This window comes from Tympanuchus pallidicinctus, unplaced genomic scaffold (genome assembly GCF_026119805.1).
Source record: "Tympanuchus pallidicinctus isolate F22 unplaced genomic scaffold, pur_lepc_1.0 scaffold8, whole genome shotgun sequence".
NCBI lineage: Eukaryota > Metazoa > Chordata > Aves > Galliformes > Phasianidae > Tympanuchus > Tympanuchus pallidicinctus.
Genome location: NW_026294802.1, coordinates 427,358 through 451,674, shown reverse-complemented (window position 1 = coordinate 451,674; position 24,317 = coordinate 427,358). Strand labels below are relative to the sequence as shown.

Genomic DNA, 24,317 nt, shown 5'->3' with positions numbered 1-24,317 from the left:
CATGTTCCTATGAGATAATATAAATCTTTTGAATAAACGAGTAACAAAATTCAGAAATTCTTATCTCCTGTGCAAGAAATTTGGCTCAGATTCACTGCAAAAATTATTTATTTCTTCACTGCTTTGATGAGCTTTTAAAAAACTTCTTTATTAAGCAACGGAGACAGCAATAGGTCTGGAGAATGAGGCAGATGGTACTAAGGTTCTAATGTTTGCATTACACTCGGTTTTGATGTGGTTACTTCAGAAGAGCTCTAGCCTGGCCCCACAGAATCAGTCAGTGAATAGCTGGAGTATATTAGGTGCTCCCAGAGTGCATCCTCAGTTTCACCTGAAAGGAATCCCATCTGTGCTAGGTAAGATTGTTCTGCAAGAAATGCCAGTATGTAGTAAGTAGGAACACCTGGAAATTTGCTTAAAAAACATCACCACAAACAATAACAAAAAGAAAACACAACATGCACTCCTGTATTGAACTACATACTAACATAGGCCCTTGCATAGATTTGTGTCAATAAGCAAAGGATCTTAAAGCCTATTTTATCTCTGACAACAAAAACTAGACCTTAAAATGTTTTTATTGCTCATTGCGCTCCTTAAACTTCTGTTTCCTTTTTTCAGTAGGGCAAGTATTCTCATGGTATAGTTTTGGCAGTGATTCACTGTTTGCTTTTATGACTCAAAACTCCATCCAGAACAGACTCAAATGCAGTGCTATGTGACCCTTGCTATATGGAAATGGTGGTATCAAATGTGTTAAGTTAAGCAGTGAGGTGAATTCTATAGAGGTGAAACCCTCACAGCACTTTAAACCTACATCCAGGCATGATTTACAGATAACCCAAGATCTCTCAGTCCATAGATAATGCCTAGGCCATCATTTCAGAATAAACAATTTTAAAACTATGTCTAAAATCACGTAATTCAAACAGCTATGGCTTCAAATAGAAGCAAATAAAATACACTTGTAGCTTCCACATGATGAAACAAATTACATGATTGCACATAATGAGACTGTTGCTATATTTGCAAGCTTCATAGGTTACTAAGCAGGAAAATCTGATTTAACACCAGAAACAAGCAAAGAAGAATACTTTACATTTTATCACATTAGGTAAATTACTTCACATAAGTGAAGGTCAATGTTATTATGGGATGATATCTTCAAACATCAACACTATATATTTACTCAATTTAATTTTACCTTAGAATAATTTAAAATATACTGAACACTAGTTTCAACCAGGATTTCCTTGTATTGAAACTTGAAACCTCATTCAGATAAGGGAGTGAAAGATTTTGCATTATATTCTCTGAAATTCATACCTCTGCAACTGTTTGCAAGGTTCAGAGCTGCCAGGGGACTCCTCAGAAAATGCATTATGGTATACTGCTGATGCCCAGTTTTTCATTTCAATCAGATGCAGTTACAACCCTTGCACTTCTTGAGAAATGGCAAAGTTCATAAATTAAAGATTATGCTTTGCATTGCCTGGCAGTTTGGCCTTATGGCAACATCTTTCCACAAGGAAGATTGAATTTCTAACCAATGTTTCATCTCAGTTTTGCTGAATTCAAGAATAGAACTGGTGATAACATGTTCTGTACTTCTGTTTTATGAAACAGTCACAATTTTTAATGCATTTATTAAGCAAAAAATGAAGCAAACTTTAATAAGAGAGGAATACAAAGGATGTATTTCATCTTAAACTCCTGTATCACAGTCAACTTAAGTCATTCCTAAAAGTAATTGCAGAACTAAACACAATATAAATATTCAAATACAGAACCTTCCATAAGTACTGCCATTCAAGACGTACTTAATTTTTAGACTAAAATGACAGCTTTTGAAAACCAAAGAGAATACTAGTGTTCTTAGATTTCTAAGTTGCTGTGATTTGAAGGCAGTTCAGGAAAGCTGCATATCTTTCATGTGTGATGCTGTCTCTCAATTAACATCCCTACTGTGACTTTTGACTTGTCATTTTTTATTTTTCATTCTTCTCTTCATGATCCTATTAGCTATGTTACAACCCTGAGGTTTACTATATTGCCTGCATTTAAAATGAGGGATTTTAAAATGGATAAGCATAAATTTATCACCAGTTTTCCCTAAAATAAGTTACTTAATTGTATTTTATGCCATTTAAAATCCATCTCAAAATCTCTGAATTCTATGCAAATTCCAAAAATATATGTGAAAAGCACTCAGTACTGGTGTTCCTATCTCCATGATTTACTTCAGCCATTTGATTCTAAAGAGATAATTCACCACATTTTGATCAGTCTCAGTTCTTTCCAGTTGCCTATGCCCTTAAAATGGGCTGCTCACAGAAAGTGCAATACTTCAAGTGAAGACTCACTAATGGAAAGTATACCAGCAAAATTATCTTCCGTGCCTTTGATAACCAATGTGTAAAGTGAATTCTACAAAGCAGGAAATATTATAAAAACAGGACCAAATCCTAATCTGGATTGTTTTGTTACTGGTTATGAGATGATCTATGTAACTGGATTTGAAGATACTGCATCTATTCTATGTTAACACTGTCAGATGGGCATTGACTGAGTATCCTTTCTTGTCATATACATGTCACAGCTGCACTCAATCCACTAATGCCCAAATTTAAAGAAACATTTTCAGAAGTCCTTACATGACTGTGTAGTCCATATTGTGTTCTTTTTAGTGATGTGTCTTTTAAAAGGTTTCATCTACAGCCTGCATAAACATGCTAACCAAATATGAGCACTCAAGATGTGAATGAAAAAGAGAGGACATTCAATCACTTGGAAATCAACTGAAAGTATTTGACCTAAGAATAAACCATAACATGATGACAATTTGTCATCTGTTACGTACATCAAGAAGCAAAGATTCATTTACCAAAAGCAGCATACATAGCACTCAGAACTTCATCGGTACTAATGAACCAAATAAATTCTATAAAACTAAAATACAATACTACTTTTATCATCTGAATGATAAATATAACACTGATTTCTATCTTAGGTACAAAGAATATTTACCTTTTAGTAAATTGAAAGTATTATGCAAACTAAAATGTATTCTGATGAAGCTCCAATAGGTACTATCATACTCTGAAAATCCTCTTCTTACAGCAGATGTACAGAATGTGTGCTATCTCCAAGAGGCCAAAACACATAAGCTGGGATAACGATGGAACATAGTGAATTTTAAAAATGTTTTCCATATGGGTCTTCGTGAGTAACTAAGAAAACATGCCAGAACTGAGACTGAAAAACTATGACACTTTTCAGGCTGCTGTGCGTCTGAATATTACCTGTTATTCTGGTCCTGCCTTGACATGTCCCTCTGATTCTCACTGTCATCCCTGGTTGCTTGTAAATTCAAGCTTGTACAAAAACCATCAAAAGTCAGTCTTTTAAATATTCTCAACATCACCTTTGCCCTGAGAGTTGTTTTTTTCAAATCTTTACGCTACTTCAGCCCTCTCACTAAGCCAGTGAATGTGTGATCCCAACAAAATTTCATGAACAAGGACTAATTATCGACACAAAAAAGCACGCTTCACTCATCAGTATTAACTTTGACAAACAAGCGGTGTCAGACTTTTTCTGACTAATGAATTTGCTTAAATTGTCATTTCTAGCCTTACTTATTGCTGATTCGTTTTGAAATGGATACTCTCAGTCCACAGAAACTCAATTTATGAATGGCTTACATCATGAGGTATTCTGCTGTAGTAAGAAGGATTACTCATCTGCAAACTGAGTGCTATTCATAACTGTCTGACACATCATGCACAGCATATGCAGTCAGCCTATTCTTATTGTCTTTGGGCCAACTGAATACTACTGCTCTACAGACATTATTAACAGAAATGTTAAGAATGCAATCATTCTAGTGTTCATAATTGCTGACAATGTTCCTACTTAATTACAGGTATCTCTACTGGAAAATAGATGTCAGATGATTAAAAACCATCCACTATCCATTACACAAGAATTTCTACAACTGATTTCAATTAGAGATCCTTTCTTGTGAGGTTCTCATGGGAAAAGTACCTAAAGCATTTCTGATAAACTATCATATCTAAAATCTAAATTGTTTTTTGTTATTTAATTAATATGTCAGATTGAAAGTTACACTGCAGTGTAAGTCTCGGCATCTTTTGGTTGTCACTGCAATTACTTCAAACATGAAATAGATATTTTTTGAAAATATTTTCTTAGTTTGCTTGCCTTGTGTTTCCTTACAGAGCACAGGATATAATCTGCTTCACTCAGAAGCAGATTCAGTTCCACTCAGCACTCAGTTTCAGTCTGGCTTTCTAACACAACATTTAGAACAAGGTCAACAAGAAGTTCAGAGACAATTGTGCCCGTGTAGTTTCTTCTGTATTTCTTTTACAATGACTAAATGTCAGGTAAGTTATTTAGTGTTCTATTAGTTGTCTGCAGTTCTGGATTTAGTGAAAAAACGTTATTTTCATGATTACTGTCAACAAATTGCTGACAAAATGAAATTTCAATGTTTCTTTTGTTTAAAGTTACAGCTTTTATTGCCCACAAAACTAAACAAACACAAAAATCTATCACGACTGTCAAAAAGAAGCGAGCTCCAGAGTAACCAAGACCTTTGTCATAAACTTGGCAGTTAGTGATGTTCCTGCAAGAGGAATATGAAAACTTTATTCAAGATACCTCCTAGCCCCTGGATCTTTCCAACAGAAAGGCAAGTGTATTGAAATAGTTCAATTTATCTGGAGATATTATCCCACCTAACTTAGAGGAATTAGCTTCTTCACTAGAGCCAGTGAGAATATAGTCAGTGAACTTGAGGAGTAGCCTAAGCAAAAGTGGGTCCATTATTCAGTATGAGACTAATCATATCCCTGGAGTCCTATAATCCTACTGTCCCATCGAGTTGGAGGCATCTGGGAGCAAACAGTAAGATGTGAAAAAGCTGTTTTTATTGAGTTTCACAAAGCATTACAGACGTGACCGATTACATTTATGGATTTTTTTCAACAACATGACTTTGTTAATAACATATGCTTCTTTTTTTTTGGCATCATACTATTACCTTTTCAGAATGTACAACACAATTGAGTAGGATTTAAGTCATTTATGCAAGATTTAGTTCCTAAAGATGAATTTTTGGACTGCTAAAAGCAAATCAGTAAAAGATAATAATATAGATATATCCTTTTTGTGAGACAGAAGCTGAACTATGACAACTACTCCTGTCCTTGAAAGCTCAAGTAAAATTGAGTGGGCAATGAAAAGATGCTTTTTTATGCTTTCTTCACTCATTCTTTCAAGGCATTATTTGTGTTGTGAGCTAGCAGGAAATCCTTCCTGTCTTCCTTATAGCATACTGTCCATGACTGTGAGGTAAGGGCACAGCAAGCCCAAATACAGAATGAACTCCAGACCAAAAGAACACCTGCGCAGAACAGCCTGAGTGTGTTTTTGTCATGAGATGTAATGATATACTAGATTTATAGCCTGGTTTTGAGAAGACCTCTTTCAATCTTGGTATAAAATCTCTAATCATTCTGCAAATACATCTGAGTTTCTGTTACGTGGCTGGTTTCTACAGAAGTCACTCCAAAAGTAATGGAAACTACAACAGACACAAAGATCAAAATAACACTATTTGACAAAGCAAATTCTCAGCTAAGAAGCACTGTTTTTCAGCACCGTCATCACTATAAGCTATGCATTTTCACCAGTGATAAACAAGGGCCTGCATGCCGCTCTCATAAAAATCTGCATGGCTGTCTGGAAAGTGGCTTGCCTTTCATGTCACTGTTGCCACTGCTGAAATGCACCACCCACCACCTCACTTTGCTCACATCCACTGTTCGGTCTCCATACAAGTTCAGCAAGCATCAGTGAATGTCAATGAGCTCCATTTTTTCTGCATGGAGGAATTCAGTTCCACACATTTGTTTCATCTGCAACTCCATGTCAGATGCCATTTTGACAGATGCTCCTCTGCTTCCATCTGTCATGTGGCAGAAAAATACAGTGGATTATTGGCAGGAAAGTTCAATCTCTACTGCCATATATTCACCTCTGACATGGACCAACATAATAAAATAAGAGGTATTATTTTTGGAGCAGCCCTCATAGAAGTCAGATAATCACAGATGAAATTCTGTGATGTCTCTGTCTCCCTCATCTCATAGACACTGATTAGAGTTAAGTCTATCTATAATGTATGATGCAATGCATATTCTCAGTTTGTTTTAGACATACTGTTAGCAGTTAGAAAAGGCCTAATAGAAAACACACTTTCTCTGTTAAAAAAAAAATCCAGTAGAAATCATAAACAAGAATATAAAATTATCATACTGTAAAACAAACTATGTGTATGGTTAAAAGAAAAAGTGATATTCCCCCATCTTTTAATTGGGGGAACTTGTGTTTTCCCTTAAATTCTATTACATTACTTTAGAAATACCTTTACTAAATTTGACATTTCATCACTTATTCAGAAATACAGAGCATTCATTAAGATTGTGGGAATATCTAAACTTCCCAAACTTCAAACATAACCTGGTAAATTGATCTTAGGAAAAAAAAAAAATCACTTCTGTTCTCTCTAGTTTTGCTATTCATCCACAGAGAAAAGAAAACATATTTTTGCTGCAAATATGCAAAAATTGAAAACTGGAAAGTAAATTAGTGAGCCTTTGTCTTGTGTTTTCCTTAGGAGGTTTTCCAAGATCTGCTTCACCTTTAAGTTTTCAGTTATTTGCAGTCCTATCTAGCCCACACTGATGATCAGTTCCTGCTCAGCAAATGAGGTACAAGATCTACATAACTGATTTTCTTTTCCCTAGGTAGCATTAGAGTTTGAATTCAGAACTGCTTGGAAGTTTTTTCCACTTTTCATGCATTGTATTTTGTCATACTGTTCCACACAAAATTTAGCCACACAACAGATATGATAAAATTGCAAGGCTGCATTTCAGTTTCAAAAGCCAAAACAAAATTTTCAATTAAAAAGTTCCATTATACAAGTAGTGGTTCCTTCACAGTAGTGTATACATTTTTATGACTTCTTCAGAAAACATATGGTCTATGCTAGCTCTTCTAAAACAAAATCCTGAATCTGCCATACCCTGGCTATCTCATGTAACTGATGATGACTTGGTCAAACCTGTGGATTGTTGTGATATATGGGAAAATGTTTTCTACCGTATATAAGGGATGTATTCAAAAGGATATTTAATTATTTCTCTCTTTATTTTTAACTGAGAATTTTTTATTGTTTGTTTGGGTTTTTGTGTGTGTGTGTTTGGGTTTTTTTGCTCTGTTTTCCTCACCCTTCCTAAAACAATTCATATCTGTTCATTTCAATAGCTATCCTGAATTTTCTTTCCATGCATAAATCTTTACTTTCCATTTTATTTAGTAAATAAAAAGGAGATAAAGATATGCCAAACCAGTTCTTTCCAGTGCTACACTGCAGTAGCATGCAAGAGGAATACTAATTTTTCCAAACCATAAAATGTTATTGTAGGTATTTTTCTCCCTAAGACCTCTTTGTTCACAAAACCTACCCTGTTCTTATGAGACCCAGTTTTCAGAGAATGGGCACTGAGTGCAGAGTGACATGGAAGAATGCTTTTGTGGGAACTCTTTTCACTGTCATTTTTAACTTGCCTTCCTCTGAAAATTAGGTTTACACAAATACAGAATTCTTATCTTCAGCCTCAGCAAATCTTGGGCTTGCTGGATTTTATCCTGGTTTAGTGGCATCTTCCAAGTTAATGTCCCAAACAGTTCAGAGAGAAAATTGCTGGCAAGGTACAGGAGAGAGCAATGTTTTGGGCCCATCAATAGGGGAAGTGAAAGAATTACTCAGCTGTCATCATTTATAAGATGCAGAGAGAGTCCTGGCAAGTAGTATTATATGTAGATTTGAACTACATATGATGAACCTAATATATTTATCTGTGCATCAAGAACAGTTAGTAGAACTTAAAGATAAGGTAGAAGGGCAACCATTCAGGAGTGGGGATGGGATAAAGGAGCTGAGGAAGAGGAACAGGTGACATACGATAAATCTGAAAATCCCAGGGACTGTAGGGAACATTTCTGCACATGGAATGTAGACTGCAGTGGTAAGGAGCAGAGGGAATATGTGGGATTTTTGAAAACAGGATAAATGAAGAAATCAAGAAACGTGAGTTAAATCAGAGAAAAAGCATCAGTAGAAGGTTCACTGAGTGGAGTTTTAGAGCTACATTTTGGAATGCAGTCTTATTTCAGCCAAACAGTTATCTGAAACAGATTAGGGAATCAAGACGTGGTCTGGCATTGCTTGGAAATAATTCATGAGAAGACTTATTTGTAATCAGCCTATTCCCATGAGAAAAGCATTCCTTTAAATGAAGATGCAAGTGCTGTGACCAAGAGGGCAGATCTAACCATTTCCTGCATATTTTTAATTCTTCCAAGAAGGGGCCCAAAGCAAAAATCTTATGTTTAATGAATCCTCAAAATGATTTTGCATTTAAGTATACTCCAACTTAATGTAGTCATTAATAAGTATTTAAGCCCTCTTTGAGACGTGAAAAATGGATATATTCTTTAAATAGATCATTATGGAAATGTAAAGGCTAGAAATAAAACAAGTAAACTTCTGTGTGATAAGCCCTTTAAAACTAAGGACTTCTGCCTAGTTCTTCCCCTAAGCATGAAACAAGCACACTGGTTCTTAATAGCAATGCAGACAATATGGAGAGAGCACAACCTCAAGTAAATAATCCCACAATTGCACAGCACCAAGTTAAATGAGGATTAACCAATCAAGGCAGAATATCATCAAACGAATTTCAAATGGCATGGTAATGTTGAGATACTTCCAGCAAAAGCCTAACCCAGTATCAAATATGCACCATAAAAAATATTTATGAAAACACAGACACAAAATTTATACTGGCTAGTAATTTTTTACTCCCACAGTAGCTGTAAAACTATACCTCAATACAATAGTGAAGATGTGAAGCAGAATTTGTAATGAGAGAATTGTGAGGGGATCTGAGTGCATTTCAGTTGTTTCACTGAACAGCCAATACTGAGTGGGAAATTTCACACAGCCTCCCTAGTCACTGCTTCCCACATTACATCCTGATAGTACTGTGTAGTTTGGGTAAAGGGCTGGCAAACATTAACAAATTCAGGCCTGGGGCAGTCCTCCACTGCTTGAGGTCAGGGCCACAGCGATGGGAAGCCTTCTTCACATAAGTTCCTGAGCCTTAAAGGCAAAGTGAAAATCATATATTTCACAGTATGAGTGTGAACTGTAATGTAAGAAAGTGAGACCGTCTCTTTCACTTCTTGAAACTATGAAGTTTATGGCAAACTGCCCTACTCACTCCACAGTCTCCGTCAGCTGATTATGATATAGTCAGAATAAATGATAGAATACATATCCAGATGCAAAAATATTGCTTTTAAACTGAAGAATAAAATGATGAAGCAAGATTGTGCCTGAAGCCATTAAGAAGTGGAAAGTGCTTACAGGCTAAGAGATTTTTCAAAGCCTACTGAGAGTAAAGTCATGCTTATCTTTAACACTTTCAAATTAAAAACTAACCTGAACCGAAGAGAAACCAAGGTTACTGTTATTTCATTGCTCAGGGTGCTAACTTGCTTTGAAATACACTGAAAAGAAAGACACTAAATCTGCTTTGATTGTATTAAGTCACTGTAGACAGCAGCAGCTGTGACTCAGCATCCAGATGATCAGGGGTATTTGACTGCATCTTTGCAGTAGCTATCGTAATCTGGGAATTCTTGACAACATTAATTGTTGTGCACACATCTCCTGCATCAGCGCCACCCCAGTCACACACAGCCACTGAAAATCAAACTGATCCTCAGATGATGATTTAATTGCAGTGCTGATTCCTAAATCGCATTTACATACTTTTCCATCCTCTCTTGTAATTCAGTGCTATAGGACAACTTCAGCAAAATACAAAAGCAATTGCATTCCTACAATGCCCACATTTAGTTAAACAGGCAGCTGCTTCTATTCTCTTGCTAAGTACAGAGTAGCTACAGGGAATGTTAGGCTCCAGTAGAAAAGGAAAATATATTACATTACATTACATTACATTACACTACATTACATTACATTACATTACATTATATTATATTATATTATATTATATTATATTATATTATATTATTTATTAAGAGATTATATTATATTATTTATTAAGAGAGAGATAAATAGAGGAAAGATAACAAGAAAAAAGAAGATAAAAAAAGCTACCTTTCCCACTTTCTGCTATAAAGATGCTCTAGTGATGCCTCAGCACAGCAGACAAATAACCATGGAGATCATTGGATTTGAATAACACAGAATGCAAAAGGATGTAAGCTATTTTAATTTTCTTGAAAGGAAAATTGCAAAACTTTGTTTCTGAAAGTACATTGTTTAATGCGTAGTATGCTCACTTTTAACTCTAAACCTAAGGTAACTTAGTTAACATAAATAATTTCAGCCAAAACAGGCAGGCAATAAAATATAAATTATTGCTTAGACTCTCCGTACAGACAGACACCAAGAAATATAACAGAATTATTAATTAAAAAAGGAAGTTGTACAAAGAAAGAGAAGAAAGTTATATTTTAGCTGTGGAAAGTTCTACATATACACTTTTGCTGCAATGTTTCAGAAGATTAAATCATGCTTTTGTGTTGTTGTAGAGTTGGGAATAATACAAAATAAGGTTCAAAGTTTAATAATATATTGTCCTTAATTCTTCTTTTTTCCTCAGTTTCTAATAGGGGAAAAAAACAACACAATAGTTCAAAGGAATTAATGAACTATAATAATTTGAGATGTTTGGGATATGCCTATAGCTATTTAGCAAAAATTTATTTTTGTAATTAGCTATGACTTAATTGTAATTAATTAGTAAATAATTTAAAATAATATTCCTTTTAGTTCTTTCTTATCAGAATTCCAAGATTCTGGGATATAAAAGTTACCTGAATATGTAGACTGTATGAGAAGTTTAGATAATACAAAATTATGCCACTGAAGGAAATTATGAAACTTGTAGCTCACAAAAAGGTAGAACTTCTGCATCTCTATAATCTCTGAAATTTTGAATGCAACAGTCAGTAAATATACATACCCATTTGGCAACCCACATTCCAGAACTCTTGAGGATTATAATTTGAAGAATCTGCTCTTGTTCCTTTTGGGTAGATTCTTGTAATGAAACGTGAAGTATGTGAAACAAACTGATTAGCTGAAAAACAATCATAAAACCTTAGTAAGGCACATTTTAAAAAAAATAGACATTTAAATAAATAATAAGATTTTAAGACAATTTCTATGCATGTTACATTACTAAATGTGACCGTTTGAAATGTGATAAAAATCGTATTTTTAAATCTTAAAATGGTCTTTGATAATATTTTTTCTAGTATGCAGACTTTCTGACGGTTCAATAACCAAAATCATTACTTCAGGGAAATCTTCTGTACCTGTTTTTTTACTAAGTAGACAGTTTTTACACTAAACCTCTCATTTTCCCTGTAAAATAGGAAAGACACAAAACAAGAAATTGGCTAAAAAGCCCCGTTCATTCTTCAGTTATTCTTGTGGAAACACATCTATCCTATCTTCAAATAACTTAAGCTTGATTTCTGCTTTGAGACTTAGAAAAGTCAAATGAATCATCTCAAGACCTGTGAGTAGTACATTTCTAAAACACGCTTTATTATCTTCTTGCCTTCTTCAGAAGATTTTAATTATTCAAGTCAGTTGATTTTCTTACTCCTAGAATTGTTATCTCCCGTAAGGGCATAAACTACAGACATGGAAAATCTAGAATTACATCTATCTATGCTATTCCAGTTAAGTGATTGAAAAGAAAGCTTTAAACTTTTAGGATCATCATTCTGATCCTTTCCATTCAACTTCTTTCCCCTTATTTTAGTTGAACTACTAGATTGCTAGACAGACCGGAGAGGACTTTTAGTACGGACAGCTGGCAAAAGCCTACTTGCTTTAATGATGTTCAGCACCATTCACCTAACCAACCATTGAATCATCTCTGCCAAGAGTGGATGGCAGCTGGGCTGGACCTGAATGAATGGGCTGTGGCAGACTTCATTCTCATGGTCAGTGATCTCTGCTCTTAATACTCCCTGAAGGTTGTTGTCAGGCAGCTGGAGTTAAAACAGCAGAGACTATGTTGTTCTGGCTGCACCAAAAGGAGATAACCTAACATAGACTGTGTTTTCAGTAATCCACTTGGCCCATATGAAAGATGTGGTCCAAAGAACAGACTGTCTTCTATGAGTTTGTTCATTTCATGTGGATTCTCTCATCTGCAGTCAGAGGTACTGATGCTCAACTCCACTGAGAGCTACAGATTGTGTACAGAAAAAAGATCTGTTCCTTACATTTTCGTGTAACTTTCAAATCATTTCATGTAGGAAAAAATGAACCAAAAGGTATTCATACATTTTGTATACCACATTAATATTTGTTCTTGTGAAGTTGCATGAAATTAGAATAATGCTGAATTTCAAATTGGCTCACAAAACCAAATGAAATATAAAAATGCAGTGAAAATGAGTTATTTCTAAAACAGCACTACAGAAACAGACAAGTAAAATTGGACAACAGAAATTCTGTAAAGCTTTTTGACTCTCCCAATGCCTAAGCAATGAAACATAACAACACTGTAATTTTTCTGTTTAAATTAAAAGGAAATACCTGCACGTTTTACAAATTTTTGTGCTTTAACCTCTCCAATTGAATTGTTTTCATAACACTTCTGATGAGTTATTGAATGCTCAAAGCTTACAAACTTCTCAGATTTGGTATAAATCACAAGGTCCGACAACTCAATGGCAATCTTCATTTTCTTCATCTAATAATCAGAGAATAAAATAATGTAGGAACACAAAAAATCACAGTATATATTACATTATTAAAAATTCAGAAGAACTTAACAAATAAGACATGTAAAGTGTGGGAAAATGTATCTCATGTAACGTGTATTTGACTTTAACATATGATTTGTGATAGTAAGAGTTGATCCAGTCAAAGACAGTTAAGGTTATTGTCTTTGTGATAATCGCGGTAGATGTGGGAGGGATGCAGGGATACTTCCAGTGCTTCCTGGCATAATATTGGACAGCTTTAATATTTCCCTGCTTTTCAGACAGGTATATAAACTAGTCATTTTTCATGGCTCTTAACATTACTCACGTTAACTATATGTCCAACTTAAGTACATAAAATTACAGAAAAGATATACTGGTAGGAAGTACTTTGAGAAATAAAAAAGAGTAGAAGGTATTGTGCACACTGACAACTCAAACTCAACTACAAGAAATAGATAACAGGAGAATATTTCAACATGTCAAACAAATCAGTCAAAGATATACTCCTCCATTAACTGCTCTGATGATAAACTCTGTTCTTAATTAAGATTGAAATTTCTCTGGTCAGTCTTTATTTAGTCTTGTTCTATTACCAAAGCAAGCAAAAGCAAATGCCTGTGTACAGTGAAAGTGAGCGGAAATTTTACCAGCCTATTATCTCTTAAACTGAGGTACTGTATGACCTCTTCATTTAACTTAACACAGAGGTATGAGCTAATCAGGCTAGTATCCTGAAAGAGCTGACAATGTCAATAAAGTTTACATTCCATTAAAACTTCTGAAAGTAAATTCCCATCTGACATAAACTGTGCAAAATTTAAGTGCATTATTTATTCTGGAGATATGTCCCATGAGGAGAAACGGGAGTCTATTGGCATAGAGTTAAATAATAGAACTCTCTCAAAGTGAAAGGAAGTGATGAAGTCAAATACAACAACGTCACCAGGGTACCTCAGCTGTGGATTTGAATGTTCTCCTGCCCTCCTAACAGAACGGTAGGGTTGGATCACAGAATAAATACTCCCAATCCATAGTGCATGTATCCTGCACTATGATCTCTTCTGCATGTGAAATGCGACCAGACAACTCTTGTTGCAATTGAACCAGATGCACATGATATATGTTCTGGTCTGTAACATGATGTCATAAATACGTATGACCCTATTATTTGAAGTTTTTCTTCACCTATCCCATCCTTCCTCAGAATTTTGCCTTGGTATCCCTTCTTATCAGGTGGAAAGAGAAAGAAGTAAAGATCTTGAACTTCAAATCACTGAGAGAAAAAAAAGACACTGAGGAACTTACTGTGTCTCAGCAAAAATGTTGAGTCCTGAGGAGCAGTCTATATACATTCATACAATCACAGTGTGATGTGCAAAATTGTCTAGATACTGGGTGCATCCTGCCTACTTTAAATGCTGAAGAAAGTAGTTTGAAATCAATGGATTTCTGGATTTCCATGTTAAGAGAGCTACTGTTCAATTAACAAAACGTTCAATTTGACAATCGAAAAGAAAATGACATCTAATTTTCATAGAGACTCTTTCAGAAGTAGTATTTAATATTATGTCTTTACATAATAAGTGCTGCAACAACTTTTCTATAATAAATGCTTTAAAATATACTAGTGCAACCAGAAGTCTACAATTGATTTAATCTGCAAATTAAGAACAAAGGATCTCTCCAAAACAGACTGTAAGACCATAGAATGGAATGGATATAAAACTGTCCTTCATCATCAGGAACCACTATAAGCGTCCTTCATGCATAGCTCCAGAAAGGCTTTGGGATTAACAAAGCAGCTGAGCCTATTGTGTCACTGATCACCACGGGCAAGCATTAGATTTGAAAGTGAAAAATGCAAGTGCAATTCAGGATGGGAGCACAGGGAAGATCTTTTTTAGTTGGATACTAAAACATGGTCCAGTTTGGAATGTATTCAGGAAAACTCTAGATCCTTCAAAATCTATTTTTCTAAGTAATAATAAAGCCTAAATAAGCCTAAACATAGTCTGTATTTTGAAATAGCATATTTCTTCTTTTCATAGAAAGGCTGACAGAGAGATATGTGTTTTCTAAATTCAGCTGTTGCATAAGTTTTTACCTTTGCCTTTTTTCGAGGTGGAGGTGAAGATCTAACTTCAGATTTTCTTTTTGAGGATTTACTTTTTGGGTAAAGAGGGGCTTTTTCATCAGTCTCCTCGTCACTTGATGTAATTTCCTCTTCAGATACTTCCCCTGTTTCACCATGAGTGTCCTGACCTTTCCTGAGCATAGTTTCTTCAATTGTTCCACTTTTCTTATTTTTTACCAATATTTTGAATTTTAATGCCTGTAGATAAAAAGTTGAGCAGTAATAACTAAAATTATGTATGTACTAATTGTAGAACTTCATATTTAGATGATGCTTAATGCATTTTCTCAGCTATTCGTGAAGTATAATGAAGTGAGGGAGCACAATATAGTGAATATAGGCATCAGTGATACAGATTTCAAAAGTGAGTAAAACAAACAGAAACAGAGACTGGAGATCAAAGTATGCAACAGAATGTGTATACCTAACAATTCAACAGGAAAAACAGAAAGCTCTGCAATACATAGATGCAGATACAAGCAGGATGGAGGAAGATAAGACTGAAGATAAGGACAACAGGACGAGGGGAAATGGCCTGAAGTTACATCAGGGTAAGTTTAGGTTGGATATCAGGAAAAACTTTCTTACAGAATAGGCTATTAATCACTGAAATAGGCTCCCCAGAGAAGTGGTTGAGTCACCATTCCTGGATGTGTTTTAAAACCATTTGGATGTGGTGCTCAGGGACATGATTTAGTGGAGGGTTTTTAGAGTTAGGGTAAATTTGGTTATGTTGAAGTTGGACTTGAAGATCTTTAAGATCTGAAGATCTTTTCCAAGCTGACTAATTCTATGATTCTAAGGAAGTGTCAGAGGTGATGGCCAGGTAAGATGTAGGAAATACATTATTTACTAAGCTTGAATATGTTTTTATATGTAGACTTGCAGCCAGTCATCTGATGTTCATTTGAAGCTGTTTTTTTGCCTAACCACTAAAAAAACTTGTTTGATTAGTGCATTGGTGCATACTTCTGTGGTATATCAAATCAAAACTTCTGTTATTATGTTATTATTATCAAGAACACTGTGGACCCTAGAGCTGAGCTTACCTATATGTGGAAATCAATGGACTTTGATAATTTGTTGACTAAATAGTTTTTCTATTTCATGGGTCATATATAAATGCACATTTCATATGGAGTGAAAGGACTATCACTTTATGTAGAGAAAATAAAGATCTCTATTCATACAGTTCCAATACATAAAAGAACATTCATAATCAGTAGCTCCACCACCTATGAATGATGGTTTTAGAGATTACTAACTTGAAAGTAGAATTTTTCTACTCAGTAACAGAACCTTACATAATGTTTTCAAACACTATATAAATCCTTATGAATTTTAGTAGGTTTAATAATGAAGATATTTCTTGTTTTTCTCTATACACTTTTGCTATGATGTTGTACAGCATTTTTTTTAAATCAAATGAGTACCCAGTTATATATATAGGAAAAAATTCTGCAATGAAATGAGAAGCTATCTCATAATATGTAGTGCTCAAATTCATGATTTTTTGGGGGGGTAGGGGGAAGGAGAAAGGAAAATAAAGAGAAAAAGTAAACAAACCACAGCAATATTACATATAAGTAATTTAAGAAAGGTAAAACATTGTCTTATTAAACTGCTACAAAGAACATTTGCGTTGATACTTATATGCTTTCATTAACTAAAGGTTTGAAAGAAATTTAGAATAATTCAAATGAATTATCTAGTAAATTTTTACTGACTGTATAACAAACAAGGTATTTTTTCACTGGTAAGATCCCTTCTTCTGTAACAAAGGACTAAGGAAAAAGTTCATAAAAATTATCATTTCCAATAAATGCCTTTCCTCTATGCCTCTAATACAAGTATGAATTTCACTTATGAAATAATCTTCACAGAGGAATAGCTATTGTATAGTGGACATAACACTGACACCGTTACTGTCAGTGAATAATAAAATTTAGGTTCTTGGATAGTAGTCCACAAAAATATTCCTCATGATTCATATGCAATAGTGAAGGGGAAGGTTATAGTACAGGGGGAGTTAACAAGAAGCAATTACTTCACATTATGTAAAGCATAACTGAACTTTTATATGTAGCAGATAATGTATTATAAATTATCCACTACATCAATATGAAAAATAGGAACGACAGAAATATATATATAAAACTAAATCTATATAACAGATACTACATATATATTCCATTTATTTGAATTGTAATCTTCCTTGCTGATATTATTACTTCAGATCTGTTATTATTAGTATGTCAGTATAGAAGTGAAATGATATATCCTATAGTTAATATTTATCAATGTCATGCTAGTGTAAGGTTTGATTAGTCTGTCTGTATGGGTGATTCAGAATAAGGATGCAATTTAACACTTCCTTCATTTCTTACTGATACACCCATTCTTTTTCTGTGCTATTTTTAGAAGAGATTTAATGTGAGTACTCATATTTTTTAAAGTTCAAAATTTTCCTTCCTATCTTTATCTATTGCAATATTGAACAGCAGTTCTGTCCCCGATTGGTCTAATGTTTTCATGTTCATAGTTAAGACTTACTTCTACAAATCACAAAAGACCAGATATGCAAGAGGCAGAAAACCTTTTCTTGGACATATTGCATGTAAATTTGCTTTAAGTAAAGAAAGGCCATAATTTGTTTCACTGTACAAAAAGAGGCCATAAAGTTTTAAGGCATTTCTAAGTTGGTCTACTTATTATTACAGGAAAGTGGTAAACATCCTCAGGTAGGAAAAACATTTTTTTTTTTTTTTACTATAAAAATAACAATTAAAAATCATTACATTCTTTCAAAAAACAGTTACAGAAAATGCTGTAGTAAAAAGGGATTTTTTTAATCTTGGGCCATAAGCAGATTCCAATAAAAGTTAGCCTGAATCACTGAAAATGAACCGTGAACTGAAAAAGACACGTCACACATTTTAAGTTTGAGCTTCAAACAGATCTTCAAAAGTACTCATAACAAATGTATGGTTACAAAATCTGTGACTGTGAAATTTGAGTTCTTTAACTGACAATCAGTTGTGCTAAACATTTGAGATTTTTTGTACAAATGTGTCTAAATCTTCTAAGCAAATAATGAGCTGAAAGTCTGAACATCCACTATTGTTTCATTTTTTAAAATTTAAACATAAAATACAAATTGTTTTTAAAATATACCTTTATTATTTATGAATTTATAAAGTGCAAACATATTTAAAAATGTGAACATGTAAAGCATAGTATATCTTCCCTGGATAATAATGGTCATAGAATCATAGAATCATGGAATGGCCTGGGGGATTGAAACTCGATGATCATTGTGGTCCTTTTCAATACCCCTGCTATGTGCAGGGTCACCAACTGCTGGTCCAGGCTGCCCAGAGCCACATCCAGTCTGGCCTTGGATGCCTCTAGGGATGGGGCATCCACAACCTCTCTGGTCAACCTGTTCCAGTGTGTCACCACCCTGTGAGTGAAAAACTGCCTCTTAATATCTAAACTAAATCTTTTCTGTCTCAGTTTAAAACCATTCCCCTAATTGTCCTAACACTATCCACCCTTGTAAACAGACATTCCCACTCCTGTTGATACGCTCCCTTCAAGGCCTGGAAGGCCACAATGAGGTCTTCCTGGAGCATTATCAAGTCATTTGAGACTCTTAAACTAGAACCTTCAGGTACAATCAATTGGAAAAAATATTTAAATAATTAAATTAAGAAAATCTAATTCTTGTTCTAAATTGTCTTCTGGTTAATGCAATGTACAACACAAATCAGAACAGCTGAAGTAAAACAAGACTCCCAGCATAATGATTAATTAAATTCAGGCTTCTGAAAATCAGATGAGGACACTGATATTCAAGTAATTCTTACTGTGGTATAAATCTCACATATCATGAATCTCATATGAACAGCATACATTTAAGTGGGGACTAATTGTGGAAACTATCAATACATTTTCAGATATAAATTCTACAGACATTACATATGAAAACTGTAAGCTATGGAAATTTGAAGTGTGCATTCTCTTCTGAGAAGCATTTTGAAAGTAACATCTACCATAGATATATTATCTGTGGTATGCAATTTAGTGACTCTGTGATTCAGATGCAGTACAATGATTCTGTGGTTGCTATGGAGGATGTATAATCTTTGTATATCAATTAAATTGAATGTAGTTGTGCTTTGAGATGTTTTTAGGTAAACCCTTACATGTGAAGTGCAAAGGCTTGCACTTGTGGAAGAACAGCTCCAGACACTAGTATATGCTGGGGAGCACTTAGCTGGAAAGCTGCAGAAAAGAACCTATGAATAGTGGAAGACATCAAGAATTCTTGGATTCATTAAACAAATTATCAGCAGTGGGTAATGAGAGACGCTCCTTCCACTTTACTCAGTATAGACAGGGCTTCATCTGGAGTCCTCTGTGCAGTACTGGACTCCCCAGTACAAGAGAGACAGGGCCATAGTGGAAATAGCCCAAAGGAGAGTCACCAAGATGATCAAAAGGACTGAAGCACCTCTCTTATGTGGATAGGTGGAGATAGGCTGAGAGAGCTGGGACTGTTCAGTCTGGAGAGGAGCTGGCTTGGGAGGGATATATCTCATCAATGTGTGTAAGTTCCTGAAGGGAGAACGCAAAGAAGATGGAGCCAGGCTTTTTTCACTGGTATCCAGCACCATGAAAAGAGCCAGCGGGCACAGACTGGAATACAGGAGATTTCTCATGAACGCTAGCATTTCTGTGCTATGCAGATGAATGAGCACTGGCGCAGGTTGCCTAGAGAGGTTGTGGATTCTCCTCCTTGGAGATCTTCAAAAGCCATCTGGACATGGGCCTGAGCACGCTGTGCTGAGTGTCCTTGCTTGAGCTAGGTGAAATGGACGCATAGGCCCCTTGTAACATAAATTATTCTGTAATTCTATGATTTAGAGTGTTTTCAAGGTTTGCAAATTGAGACTGGACACTGATATAAAAATATTTGACTGCAATCTAAAAAAAAAATGTTTATGAGAAATTTATAAAGATGTACTAAATAGATTTAAGACAATACTGCTACAAAAATATAGTAGCATTATAATACTCTAGCAAATCTCTTGAACAAATTTCTTTAAAAATGTTTTTTCTTTTTCCCAATTACTTTACCAAATTTTACCTGCATGTTGTGTTGACACAATTAAAACAATCATAGAATCATAGAATCACAATGTTGTAAACAACTTATAAGATCATCTAGTCCATCCATCTTCTCATTACCACTGCTACCACAAGCTACTAAAACCATATCTCGCAGCTCCTCATCCAGACACCTCTTGAACACAGTTTTATCCTCGTTTTGAAACAAAACATTTGCATTTGCATCATTCTGTTTCAGGTACTGTAAAGAAGTGTGGAAAATACATCTTACATATTGCTGATGACAGTGGCAAGCCTGAATGACTGTTTTGCATGCATGTATTTATGTTACAAGACATTAAAAAATATTTTGTTCTTGAAATAAGATTTAATGCAAAGACTGGTACAATGGGAATTTTAAAATTTTCTACCCTCATCTAATTGCCTTTTCTGACTTCATATCCCTGGGGTCTCAAGCCACCAGCTGAGAAACACTGCCTAAGGGTGAATCAAAGAATAAGAGAAAATGTTTTTTGTAGTAACAGAACTCAGTGAAGTGGTTCCATGAACACTTTTCTCAACACAACCAAAATATATGTAGATTTAGGTTTCCATTTCTTAAACAACATTAAAATTCAGGACTTTTTTTAATCTAAGGAACTAAGATAAATTATCCAATAACAGGTACACCAATAGATTTAAATAAAAGTTTTTTCTTTTAAAGCATAACTTCGTTTTAAAATTTACAATTTGTTTCCTCTTTCAGAACTTTCAAATAATGGACTCAAGGATACTAGAAGAGAAGCGAGGGGAGGAGAGAAGTGAGGGGAGGGGAAGTGAGGGGAGGGGAAGTGAGGGGAGGGAAGGTGAAAGAGGAGAGGAGAGGAGAGGAGAGGAGAGGAGAGGAGAGGAGAGGAGAGGAGAGGAGAGGAGAGGAGAGGAGAGGAGAGGAGAGGAGAGGAGAGGAGAGGAGAGGAGAGGAGAGGAGAGGAGAGGAGAGGAGAGGAGAGGAGAGGAGAGGAGAGGAGAGGAGAGGAGAGGAGAGGAGAGGAGAGGAGAGGAGAGGAGAGGAGAGGAGAGGAGAGGAGAGGAGAGGAGAGGAGAGGAGAGGAGAGGAGAGGAGAGGAGAGGAGAGGAGAGGAGAGGAGAGGAGAGGAGAGGAGAGGAGAGGAGAGGAGAGGAGAGGAGAGGAGAAGACGTGTTCAATTTAATTTCAAAATATCGACTGTACAGGTCAATGGAAACCTTGAAGGTTTTTTTATAGAAAAATCTGAAAATTTGTTCATAACTTTGAATTTCCAAAATTCAATTTCCAAAACCTGGTTTTTGCACAGCTCTCAGATTCAGAATTCAGATTCCAAACTTCTAACTTCTAGAATATTTGAAAAGTAACTTAACTGAGGTTTATAGGTTGCTTTTTATTTTATATGAAAACAAGGCAGCTGTAATGCACCTTGTCATTGAGAACCATTCTAACACTGAATAAAAAACTGCATATTAAAAACCAAATGCCAACACTGAAATTACTGTAATTTCTTTAGACTATGACTTAATATGAATTAAATTATCATAGTGTGGTTCATCTACAGAAGCAGTCCTATGTCAAAATGTGGTAGTCTAAACACAAGAAAAAGCATCTGCCTTTAAGGAAGGCAGATTTATGCACTGGAAAGTTAGCTGCTTTTGAATATAAAATACAATAAAACATTTAATGTATACAAAGCACCAGAAATTGGATTCATGTGAACTGCAACATGAAAGACCTCTGAAAAAAAAAAAAAAAATGCTACTGTGTTAGCATTTTATGAATACATGCTTCAACGTGGTACTGGAAAGTTTTTTTGCAGACTAAAATTCCCATTAATCTGTATGATTTATTTCTTAAAGAAAATATTTTTATGTATTTTGTGTTGCTTAATTTTTCATTTTTTTACCATTTGAAGTTCATTCAGATGCAAATGATCAGTCTCAGAAGAGTTTAAAAAAAAAAAAAAAGCAAGATTTTTTTCACTAATTTTCACAGAACAAAATACAGTATTATTACCTCAGGAGAAGGTAGCTGAGTCACCGGTATGTCACCAATTGTTGAAGTAAGAAGTTTGTCACCTAGAATATTTAGTAAATATTGTGCCATCCTTTCTTGTTGCTTAGGGCTGCAGTGATTCTCCAAAGACAGCACAACTGGATAATCAGATGCCTAAAACAATAGAATTTAAAGTCCATTATGATTAAGAAATATAAAGAAAATCCCCAAAAATATATTGCAGAAGGCCCCTTAGTAATTCATAGTTTCCTTGTATTTGCAAAATATTTCGAACGTGTCTGTTTTTTTAGGTTAGTTACAGAATAGTAAAGCTCACAATACTTATAGAAAAGGGAAAGAATATTTGAAATAGTAACTTAAATCCAAAGAAGAGAAAAACAAAAAACAAAAACAAACAACAAAAAAAACAACCAAACATCATCCTCAGGACGTTAAGAGGAGATAGAAACAAATGCATGGAGATTAAAAAGAAAAAAAAGCCATGCAATGTTTTTTTAATAATATCACAGTATTTTCTTGGGACTCTATTCTTTACCCATCACAGTACTCAAGCGAGACATAGGAACTCTGGCAAACTTCAGAGAATCCCTCAAAGGAGACATGTCCATTTCAATTCTATAAATAATTTTCAGAAGTCATCAGCTAATGAATAAAATATTTGCTTGGGTAGGATCTAAACTGACAGTTTATAAAGGAAGAGTCATTCTGTGTTTATTCAATTTTTAACATTTTTTCACTGAGGATTTGCTGGTGACCATTATCAGAAGAACATACTAGTTACTATTATAGAACTATTATTTCTTGATATAATTTTATCATCTTTTTTCTATAACTCATGCTTCTTAAATGAAGTCTATGTTATACCTTTACACAATATTCTATTTACAAGCAAACATAGGTGAGATTTATCTGATACCTGTTGAAGACCAGCTTAAATCTGAATAGACTATATATGTGTGTGTATAAAAATCCACATAAATGTGTGAATGTACACATGCACATATATTATGCAAATTATATTAACAGTCTTGCAGGACATCAGTTCAGTAGAAGTTTTGTCAGAAATCTGCAAAGAGACTGAGTAACAAAAAATCTCCAACTTTTGCTCTTTTGCCAAAGATAGACAGAAAGGACATTGCCTTAATGAATCATCTGACAAGAAGACCTGTATCATATCTTGAATTTTTTAAAAAAAAAAAAAAAAAGTGGAAATGAAAACAGAATAAACATCAAACTAACTTCTAGTCTAATTTTTTCTCTATTTTGTGAAATCGAGCTTAGGATATCAGACAGTGTTAGCAACAGAAGAATAAGTTAAGTAAATTCATAGCAAAATATAAAGGCGGAAAGTATAACATTAGACAGATTCTGAAATAGTTTTTCAGTTCATTTTCAGTGCTTGACTAAATGACCTTAGGTAAGAATTCCAAAATTAATAAACAGATTGTACATTTTTCCTGTAATTCATTTTAGTAATGTTCATTCTATAAAGACTATCTCAGTTTTGTGGTTATTTTTTACCTCTGAGAATCTCAAGATATCAGTATATTTGCAGGCTTTTTTACAACACTGTAGCATTTTAACTGACATATATATACATACCGCAAAAGCATACTTGTCTACTGCGTGAATTACAGAATAAAATGGAAGTTTGCTTGTGAGGGTGTGACCATGATACACAACAGGATCATTGTTTGAGCCATCCCAGCAGTCAATTTCCAGACAACGGCATCCTTTTAACAGAGCACTTGGAAAGAACAAAGGAAATAATTCACAGTTAAAAGGAAAACACCTCATTTCTTTTTATGTCACTATATTTCTGCCTACAAGCACATAAAATACAAAAATACTAGTCTATAATCATAACTGATAAATCCTAGGAAGTTATAAAGATATGAGACCAAGCTCTGTTTTCTGCTGTTCATCTTAGGCATATTAGGTAATAAAATTTATTAGTGTACTAAGGAGGAAGATAGATTATATGAATAGCCTTCATTAAGAGACTGAAAAAGACTCAACATTTTTAAGTAAAAACTTTGGAATGTTGATAAATGTATGCTTAGAATGAAATAATAAATACTTGAAAGGGCTTTTTTTTTGTTA

At 34.6% G+C, this 24,317-nt stretch overlaps 1 protein-coding gene across 1 annotated transcript in view; it reads right to left on the bottom strand.

Moving 5' to 3' along the window:
• Window positions 1–24,317, bottom strand: part of PLCZ1 (phospholipase C zeta 1) — a 45,976-nt gene that overhangs the window by 8,186 nt on the left and 13,473 nt on the right. The window contains exons 5-9 of the mRNA XM_052668621.1: window positions 23,817–23,961; window positions 22,215–22,367; window positions 15,029–15,256; window positions 12,752–12,908; window positions 11,157–11,273 (exon numbers count right to left, since the gene is read on the bottom strand). Of these exons, the coding sequence (XP_052524581.1) occupies window positions 11,157–11,273; window positions 12,752–12,908; window positions 15,029–15,256; window positions 22,215–22,367; window positions 23,817–23,961 (800 nt within the window). The remainder of the gene's footprint in view (window positions 1–11,156; window positions 11,274–12,751; window positions 12,909–15,028; window positions 15,257–22,214; window positions 22,368–23,816; window positions 23,962–24,317) is intronic.